Genomic DNA, 10,305 nt, shown 5'->3' with positions numbered 1-10,305 from the left:
GTGGTATTAAATAAAATCTAAAATTTATGTATGTTAAAGTGGAACTGTGAAAGTAAAAAGCCAAAGCCATCTTCATCAGGTGGAGGTTCTTGAGGTACTGAAAAGTCTCCTTTAAAATCTTCAATGAGTCATGATTGAGCACCATACTCTTATCTAACTGATGAAAAAAAATCAGCACTTAAAAATAAACAAAATTGTATCTTAGCCTGCTATACTCTTTATCTATTTTTCGATTACTAGTTTACCATTTACTGTATTTCTTTTACTTTTTATTTCAGATGTTCTGCATTTCAACCCCATCAAAAATTAAATTGATATTTATGGGCTAATCTGGAAACCTAAATACAGTTTGTTTCACTACAACTATAAGAAAATATGTTCAACTTCCCATTGGCTGACTTATAAAGGGACTTCTGGACTGCAACTTAATGTAAGTTGCAGACAGACTGTGTTTTGATCTTTGTTATTCACCTCCTCCCCAGGTTAAGGCATAGGTCTATTGGCAAATGCTCATGTATTATATATACTTTGTGCCTATACATACCTTTTTTCACAATTCTGGGTTCATAAGCTTTATTCTTTCCTTCAGTGGATATTTCAATGCCTATTATGTAAAAAGTACAGGTCTAGGCCCAAGGGACATCCAGAAATGAGGGTACTGCCCTCATGGAGCTCATACTCTATCAGAGAAACTCGTAAGCCAATTTGCACAAATACATATGACATGCTTATGGTGATGGACGCTCTGAAGGGAGTCCTAGAGCACTCTGGGAGCATGTCACCTGGGATCCGCCTTGGCTCCAGGTCAGGTGGATTGCTTGGACAGGGTAGTTACTCCAGGTGAGATCTAAAGGGTAGGTAGGAGTTAGAAAGAGGAAAAGAATCGGGAGGTAGAGGGAGGGTGGGTTGAGGATAAAGGAAGAAGTACTCCGGACAGAGGAAACATGTTTGAAGACCATATTTACTCAGGTAGTTTTGATAACTTTTTCAAAGAGTGTCCACTGAGTAGCTGGAAGACTTATACTTATCCTAAATCGTGAAAATAATGTGTAATCTTATTAGAAATTCAGAAAGCATATATTTCTCAAACACCTGTACTTTTTTTTTCTTCAGGTATGAAGTACTCATTAAGCCCTAACAATTACCCTGAAGATGGTATTATGAATATGGCAACTTTTCTACGGGGATATGAAGAAAAGGGGATAAAGAATGACAGGCCTGAGGACCAGTTGAGTAAAGAGAAAAAGAAAATTCTGTTCTCCTTCTGTGAGGTGTGCAACATCCAACTAAACTCCGCAGCCCAGGCCCAAGTCCATTACAATGGCAAATCCCATCGCAAGCGGGTCAAGCAGCTGAGTGATGGGCAGCCCCCGCCGCCCGCTCAGGGTTCAGGACAGCTGCTGGCCAGCCCCAGCACCAACACCAGCGCAGGTAGGTGCAAGGGCCCCAGGCTCCATGAGCTGCTGGGAGAAATGCTGCTGTTCTAGAAAATGAAGGGTTTAGAAAAAGATAACTTTCACTAAAAAGCTACTACCACATTAATACGTATTCTTTTCCCTACAGTAAATTCCAAGAGCTGTTTGTTATTTCTGTGTATGTGTGTGCTTGTATAAGAAATTCATATATATTATATTAGATTTAAACAATACACACACACACATACACACAACGTTGTGTCTTGGATTGTAGACTTGGTCCTGTATTCCCATAGTGTGTGAACATTTCCTAATGTATTTTGAAATAGATCAATGATGACAGTTTTTTGTTCCCCTTCTCTGCAAAATTGGGCTTTCTTGGGTTTCCTTCATCTATAGGGTAGTGTACTATTTGAGAGCATATAAAAGGCTACAGCTTTATTTATAACATCCTGTGATGCAGGAAAGGAGCATTAATCTTGAGTGTTAGACATGTTATAGTCTTTTAGGGAGTTGGCAGCTGCGTGCCATGATGTTCTAACATTAGGAGCAGGCATTGCCAAAACCAACAAGGCTTACCTCTGAGCTCTGGCCCTATGGCAAGCACGTTCTTGCCTCCCCTCTCTCCTCTCACCCTGTCCTGTGGGCGGGTAGAGGCAGAAGCTTGGGAATTTTCACATTTCCTGCATCTGCCCTGAATCTGGGAGATAGTCTTCCAAGTTCTTTATCTTCTCCGTAGACAGCCCTTCCTCCTCCACATTGCTGGTCATTGGGTATCTTCACTAGGACGCAATTAAAGAGAATGTGAAATTTACTGTGATCTGTGGTGAAGATTTCTACAGAAAGGGGGGTCTCCTACTCAGGTTTACATGGGAGATCAAACTGAGCCTCCTTCTAGATGTGGTGGAAGAGCTCCAAGTTGCATCTAGCAGACTCTGGTAATGAAGCTTCACCGTGGAGAGCAATGACTTAGACCAGCCATTTCTTGGAAGTTCACTTGGTGCTGTTACATGGCTTTTGGTTTTGTGAAGTTATGCCATGACCCATATTAAGCTCCAGTGAAAATTGTTTGTGTTGTAAAGGAATAATTTTTATAGTTCAAGCTAAACCTCACTGCTTTTTACTCAGTGTGTGATTTAATTTCATTAAATTATTTTCCCCAGTCAATACTTGGCATGCTGTGAAAGAACTTACAGGAACTTTGAGGTTGTAAGATACACATTATAATAGTGAAAAATTACTTCTCCATTTTTGTCTTTATTATGATGATAATGTAAATATTCACAGATACATTAATGTATCGGTATTTATATAGTAAGACAGAGTTGGTGTCAGGTTAAAAACTGATTTATTGTCTTATATCTGAATCAGAGAGCAAGTAGTCTTGGGTAAAGGTATGAATTGTGTCTGTCAGAGCCCAAATATGTATGTCTCGATTGACGTTAACCTGTGATTTCTAATTAGTGAGATTAGCAGCTAACATTAACTGATCATATTTTATGGGCCATTTTCTGGTCCTTTCTAGGAATTTTCTCCTTAAATCCTTTCATCAACCCTGAGGTAGGTACTATGATTATCCCTAATTTACAAACTAGGAATGGAGCACAGAGAGATAAAATAATTTGTCCAGGTTATATGGCATGGGAATGGCAGATCTAGAATCCCAACCATATTTAATTAGTTAATAGTGAAGCCATTATTCTTTGTCACTTCTTTGCTGCTATTTTATGCCATGCAGTAACACTCAGATTAAATTCAGACCTGTGTTCTGTAATGTATTTTTGGTCACAAATTGTTGCTATCATGGTGAACTATCCCACTTTGACAGGTTTTGAAAATAGACATGTAAAACCCCAACTCATGAGTTTCTCCATGCTAATGAAATTAGTTGACATAAATTTAGTTAAGACATACACAGACTATTATGGATATATTCTACAAGTAAAATATAGTTCATCATCTAAGTATAGGCAGTATTAGTATGTGGGAAAATGGATACAAAATGAGTCAACTTTTCAAGTTGTACATTAACTATAAAGGACAACTTTCATACACTGATAATATAGTCAATTATCCATTGTCAAAAGATGGGTTTAGCATATAATGAAGGCAAGTCACTTAATCTCTGAAAGTGGTTGACATTAATCCTCCCATTTGAAAAAAAAGTAGGTGTAACAATGTCTTTTTCTTTTTTTGAAATAGAGATTAGACATAGATATATGTACAAGGATGATCATGACATGATTTATAACTCCAAAATATTAAGTGTATCCTGAATGTCCAATGGAAGAAAGATTAAATATATTAAAGTACATTTATAAGATGAATGATAGAAACCAGAGTCATTAAAAATTGTATTTCTGAAGACTACCTAATGACAGGGGAATCTGTCCATGATCTCATGCTAAGTGAAACAGCAGGAAGTAAGGTGAAATATACCTTAGTGCTATGTATACATGTGCACTTTTCTACTATTTAGTCTGAACTCACTGAGGAGCAAGACTGACGTGGTTTTATTTTTTCCAGTCACTTTCTTCAGTTTTGATCTTTCAAACTCCTGTTTCCTGCTGGGTAGCAGTTCCCTTAACACTTTCTCAGCCCATAACTTCTCACTTTTGTATATTCAGAGGGACTTTAATTTAAATGACTCAGCTCTATTTATAAAAACATCCATGTCAGAGCCAAATTAAGATTTGGCTAGATAGAACCTGGAGTTGAGCATAGAGGATGGGATGTAGTTAGCTCTCAGCTTCCGCTACTTCAGCTTGCCCTTCTGCCCATGGAAGGATGGAGGGGTGGAAGTGGCCTTATCTTAAAGCCTTGGCAAGGTTTCAAGGCTATTCTTGGTAGGAGGTTGCTATTCTGGTTGTCTTTGGGTCACAAGTGCTCCTGACAGAACCTGTGGATGAAGAACTCCACCAAAATGTCCCTCAATCACTGGGAGTCCCTGAGATTTTGTTGTCTCTCTCAATTTACCCCACTTTGTAGCAAAGACCATACCTCAGTTATTATGCCTCTTTCTCCCACATTGTAGCATTCCTGGCAAGATTGTGTCCTCTATTTTTATCTATGTATTGATCAACTCTTAAGGCTTGAGGGAATGTATAGAATACATATGACAAATAACATTCCTCTCCAAAACCTGGAGCTGCTTGGGCATGGGCAGGTAGAAGTGGAGTGGGGTGTGAGGGGCTCCTCCACATTTCTCTTCCTGCTCAGGTAGCATGGGGGAGACTGGGAAGGTAACTGACAAAGTAGACACTCAATCAAGGAACAAAATACCAATCTTCCCTTTTTGCCCATTGCTTGGCTTTAGGGAATGTTAGGGGCTGAATTATGCCCCCCATTCTGCCCCAGAAAGGGCTATGTTGGATTCTTAATCCTCAGTACTTCAGAATGTAACCCTATTTATAAACAAAGCCTTTGCAAAGTAAATCAAGTTAAAATAAAATCATTAGAATTAGGTTGACCCTAATTCAGCATGGCTGATATCCTTATAAAAAGGGGAAATTCAAATGTGCAGACACACAAAAAGAAAAGATGATGTAAAGACACACAAGAAGAAGACAGCCATTTACAAACCAAGGAGAGAGATTTGGAACTGGTCTTTCTCTCAGAGTTCCCAGAAGGAACCAACCCTGCCACACCTTGATATTGGACCGCCAGCCCACAGAACTGTGACTGCTATATCTTTACTCAGTTTGTGGTGTTTTTGTTACAGCAGCCCTAGCAGACTGACACACAGAGGAAAATGGTATCCCATTTTCCCCACAAAGGAGAAAAGATGTGGTAGTAGAGGTAGCCTTCCCAAGAACAGTCAGTTTCAGAGGCAACCTTCCTTCTTCTCTGTCAGCCTTATTATAGAGTAGGGGTTGGCAAAGGTGGGAGTTGGGTCCACAGGGTGGTGGTTGGGGCTTAAGCCATTTCTCTGAATAAGAAGTGACTGACCCATAACCAGTGGCAGTTCTTTCACTAAGCTTAGAATTCAAAACCTTTAAATCTCAGCTTCTGGAAAAATAGGAGGACTCTTTTGTTCTATTCAGGCCTACAACTAACCAGATGAGGCTCACCCACATTAAGGGAGAGCAATCTGCTTTACTCATTCTATAAATTTAAATTCAGAATTCATCCAAAACAATCTCACAGAAACACCCAAACAGAATACGGAATAACCAAATATCTGGGGATCCCACGGCCTAGTCAAGGTTTGACACATAAAATTAATCCTTACACTGTCATTTTTCTCTTAAGTTTTATAAATCATATTTAATGATTGAAACAAAAATTATAACCATCTGATACTCAAAACGATGATATTTAAAAGTGGGGAACTTCAAGGAACCCAAATAGTAGTAAGGTGTTGGTACTTCATTTGAAGTATTTAAATGGTGGTGCAAGGAGATTGTGATAAGTATGTATATTGTTATACCCATAGCAACTACTCTGAAAACTTTATGAAGAGATACACAAAAAGAATATATATAAATCAAGATGGAGTACTACAAAAACTTTCAAGTAACTCACAGAACAAGAAAAGATAAACATAGAAATGAGAATGAGAGGAAACAGAGAACAAATAATAAAAGGTCAGACTTAAGTAATAACATATTAATGATTACCTTACATGTAATTGATCCAAATATAACAATCAAAAAACAAGAGATTTTCAAAGTAGATTTAAAAAATGACCCAGTTATATACTGCCAACAAGAAACTCACTTACTTTGAAAGTGAAAGGATGGAAAAGAATATATCATGCAAACAGTCACAAAAATAAAAAAAAGGCATGAGTATCTACATTAATATTTGAAAAGACAGACTACAGAACAAATAATATTATTAGAGACAAAGAAAGATGTCATGTTATGATAAAAGTTCCAATCCATCAGGAAGAAGGAAGTTATAATGATTCTAAATGTTCATGTATCAGTTATAGTTTAGGACTTAAGCAATTCTCTCTCAGCAACTGAAAGAATTACTAGACCAAAAACTCATCAAGGATATAGAAGATCTAAACAATATAATAAGCCAACAGGATTTAACTAATTTATTTAGAACTCTATCCAACAGCAGTAGAACATATATTTTTTTTTTCAAATGCCCACAGAACATTCACTGAGAGGCCATATTCCAGGCCATAAGAGAAACTTTAACACATTTAAAGGAACTGTGATCATATACCATATTACATATGTCAAATGCAAAATTACAGTATGTCTATGATCATAAGGAGAAAATAACATATCTCTTAACCCATGAATCAAAGAATAAAGCTCAAAGGAAAGAAAAATGCAAAGAACTAGATGAAAATAGAAAATAACATGTCAAAATAAATGGGATATAATTAAAATGGTACTGAGGAGAAAATTTATATCACTAAATGCTTATATTTCAAATAAGAAAAAGTCTCCAATAAATAAGTCTCTGCACTGAGAAGATAGAAAAGAAGAGAAAAAATAAACCCAAACCAAGCAAAAGGAAGAAAATAATAAAGTTCAAGTGCAAAAATATCTGAGGTTGAAAATAGGAAAACAATAGCGAAAAATCAATGAAACAAAAAGCTGGTTCTTTGGGGGGGAAAAATCAATGAAATTTGTAAGCCTCTAGCAAGACTGACAAAGATTAAAGAGAAAGAAGACACAAATGATATAGGTGATATCACTATAGAACTTGCCACAATTAAAAATATAATAAGCAGGGGCAACTGGGCAGCTCAGTGGGTTGAGCCTCTGCTTTCAGCTCAGGTCATGATCTCAGGGTCCTGGGATCAAGCCCCGCATTGGGCTCTCTGCTCAGCGGGGAGCCTGCTTTCCCCTCTCTTTCTGCCTGCCTCTCTGCCTACTTGTGATCTCTGTCTCTGTCAAATAAATAAATAAAATCTTTTTAAAAAATAATAAAATATATACATATAATAAGCAAATATTATAAACTTATAGTAAGAAATTTCATAACTTAGAGGAATGCATAATAAAGCTCCCAAAAAGAAATTTCTAGATCCACAGGGTTTTACTAGGAATTGCGCTAAGCATTTAAAGAACACCAATTTTATACATTTCTTCCAGAAAATAGAAGAGGAGAAAACACTCCCCAACTTATTTTATGAGATTACTGTAACTCTGCTACCAAAATCAGACAAAGACAATATATAAAAAGAAAGCTACAAACTAATCTTTTATGAACTTAAACTTAACGTTTCTCAATAAAATATAAACAAACTGGATCCAGTAACAGAGAATTTTACACCAGGACCAAATTGGATTTAGTCCAGAATTGTAAAACTGGTTCAACATCATATCAACAGCTGAAGAAGAAAAAAATCATACGATCTTATCAATTGGTGAAGTAAAAGAATTTGAGAAAACTCAACATCCGTTTATGATAAAAAGAAAAAAACAACTCTCAGCAAGTTAGGAACAGAGAGAAATTACCTCAGTTTAATAAAGGCTTTACAAAAAGCCTACAGCTAACATCATACTAGATGGTAAAAGACTGTATGCTTTACCCTAAGATCAAGAGCAAAATAAGGGTTGGACAACCTGGAAGAAATAGATGAATTCCTGGAAACATATAACCTCCCAAAATTGATTCAGGAAAAAATAGAAAATTTGGATAGACCAATTACCAGCAATTAAATTGAATCAGTAATCAAAAACACCCAAAAAACAAAGGTCCAGGACCAGATGGCTTCACAGGTGGATTTTACCAAACATTTAAAGAAGAATCTGGTGGTGGGTATTAAGGAGGGCACGTATTGCATGGATCATTGGGTGTGGTACATAAACAATGAAACTTAGAACACTGAAAAAATAAAATTAAAAAAAAAATAAAGAAGAGTTAATACTTATTTTTCTCAAACTATTCCAAAAACTAGAAGAGGAAGGAAAACTTCCAAATTCATTCTACGAGATATGCATTGCCCTGATACAAAAACCAAATAAAGACACTACAAAAAAAGACAGCTAAGGCCAATATCTCTAATGAACATAGGTGCAAAAATCCTCAACAAAATTTTAGCAAACAAAATCCAACAATGTATCAAAAAAATCATTCACCAAAGTCAAGTGGGATTTATTCCTGGGTTGCAAGAGTGGTTCAATATTCAGAAATCAATCAATGTTATATATCACAACACTGAAAGGAAGGATAAAAACCATAAGATAATTTCTTTTTTTTTTTTAAAGATTTTATTTATTTATTTGACAGAGATCACAAGTAGACAGAAAGGCAGGCAGAGAGAGAGAGAGAGGGAAGCAGGTTCCCTGCTGAGCAGAGAGCCCGATGCGGGACTCGATCCCAGGACCCTGAGATCATGACCTGAGCTGAAGGCAGCGGCTTAACCCACTGAGCCACCCAGGCGCCCCCCATAAGATAATTTCAATAGATGCAGAAAAGCATTCCCCAATATACAATATCCATTCATAATAAAAACCCTTAACAAGATAGGTTTAAAGGGAACATACCTTGACATAATAAAGGCCATGTATCAGGATGCTTGAGTGGCTCAGTCACTTCAGCATCTGCCTTTGGCTCATGTCACAATCTCAGGGTCTTGGCATGGAGCCCTGTCTCAGGGCTCCCTGATCAGCAGGGAGTCTGCTTCACCATCTTCCTCTGCCATTCCCCCCTACTCATTCTCTCTCAAATAAATTAGATTTTTAAAAAAATAAAGGCCTCATATGAAAAACCCTCAGCTAATATCATACGCAACTGGAAAAACTGAGAGCTGTCTTCCTAAGATCAGGAACAAGACAAGGATGTCCACTCTTACCACTTTTATTCAACATAGTACTGGAAGTCCTAGCCTCAGCGATCAGACAAGCAAAAGAAATAAAGGTATCCAGATTTGTATATGTGCTGCCAAAGCGAGCACAAAGGTATCCAAATTTGTAAAGAAAAAGTAAAACTTGTCACTATTTGCTGATGACACGATACTCTATATAGAAAACCCTGAAAGACTCCACCAAAAAACTACTGGAACTAATAAATGAGTTCAGGAAGTTCACAGAATACAAAATCAATGCACAAAATACCTTACATTTCTATACACTTATAATGAAGCAACAGAAAGAAATTAAGAAAAAAAAAGAAAAGTTAAGAAAGAAGTTCCATTTACAATTGCACAAAAAAATAATTAAGTATCTAGGAATAAACTTAACCATGGAGGTGAAAGGCCTTTACTCTGAAAACTATAGAACACTAATGAAAGAAATTCAAGATAACACAAGCAAATGGAAAGATATTCCATGCTCATGGGTAGGAAGAACAAATATTGTTAAAATGTCCATACTGTTCAAAGCAACCTACAGATTTAATGTAATCCCTATCAAAATACCAATAGCATTTTTCACAGAACTGGAACAAATAATCCTAAAATTTGTATGAAACCATAGAAGACCCCAAATAGCCGAAACAATCTTAAAAAAGAAGAAAAGAAGTTGGAAGTATCACAACTTCAGATTTCAAATTACCCTGCAAAGATATAGTAATCCAAACCATATTGTACTGGTACTAAAACTGACACATGGATCAATGGAACGGGATAGAAAGCCCAGAAACAAACCTGTGATTATATGGTCAATTAGTCTTCCACAAAAGAGGCAAAATACGCAAAGGAAAAAAGACAAATCTTCATCAGTGTTGGGAAAACTGGACAGCACCATGCAGAAGAATGAAACTGGACCACTTTGTTACACCAGACACAAAAATAAACTCAGGATGGATTAAAGATGTAAATTGAGACCTGAAGCCATAAAAATCCTACAAGAAAACACAGGCAGTAATGTCTCTGACATCAGCCATAGCAACATTTTTCTAGATAGGTCTCCTGAAGCAAGGGAAATGAGAGCAAAAATAAACTATTGGGAGTACATCAAAATAAAAAGCTGCAAAT

General features: G+C 36.7%; 1 protein-coding gene across 1 annotated transcript in view; it reads left to right on the top strand.

Moving 5' to 3' along the window:
• The first annotated feature begins 376 nt into the window (after positions 1–376).
• LOC111144321 (zinc finger protein 385B) overlaps positions 377–10,305 on the top strand; it is a 313,226-nt gene continuing 303,297 nt past the window's right edge. Inside the window, exons 1-2 of the mRNA XM_022498569.1 lie at positions 377–430; positions 1,114–1,431. Coding sequence (XP_022354277.1) covers positions 1,116–1,431 — 316 coding nt within the window. The 5' untranslated portion in view covers positions 377–430; positions 1,114–1,115. The remainder of the gene's footprint in view (positions 431–1,113; positions 1,432–10,305) is intronic.

This window comes from Enhydra lutris, unplaced genomic scaffold (genome assembly GCF_002288905.1).
Source record: "Enhydra lutris kenyoni isolate GAN:26980312 unplaced genomic scaffold, ASM228890v2 scaffoldscaffold1, whole genome shotgun sequence".
In the NCBI taxonomy this organism is placed as follows: domain Eukaryota; kingdom Metazoa; phylum Chordata; class Mammalia; order Carnivora; family Mustelidae; genus Enhydra; species Enhydra lutris.
The sequence above is the reverse complement of the archived record's forward strand: the minus strand, read 5'-3'. Positions and strand labels throughout refer to the sequence as shown.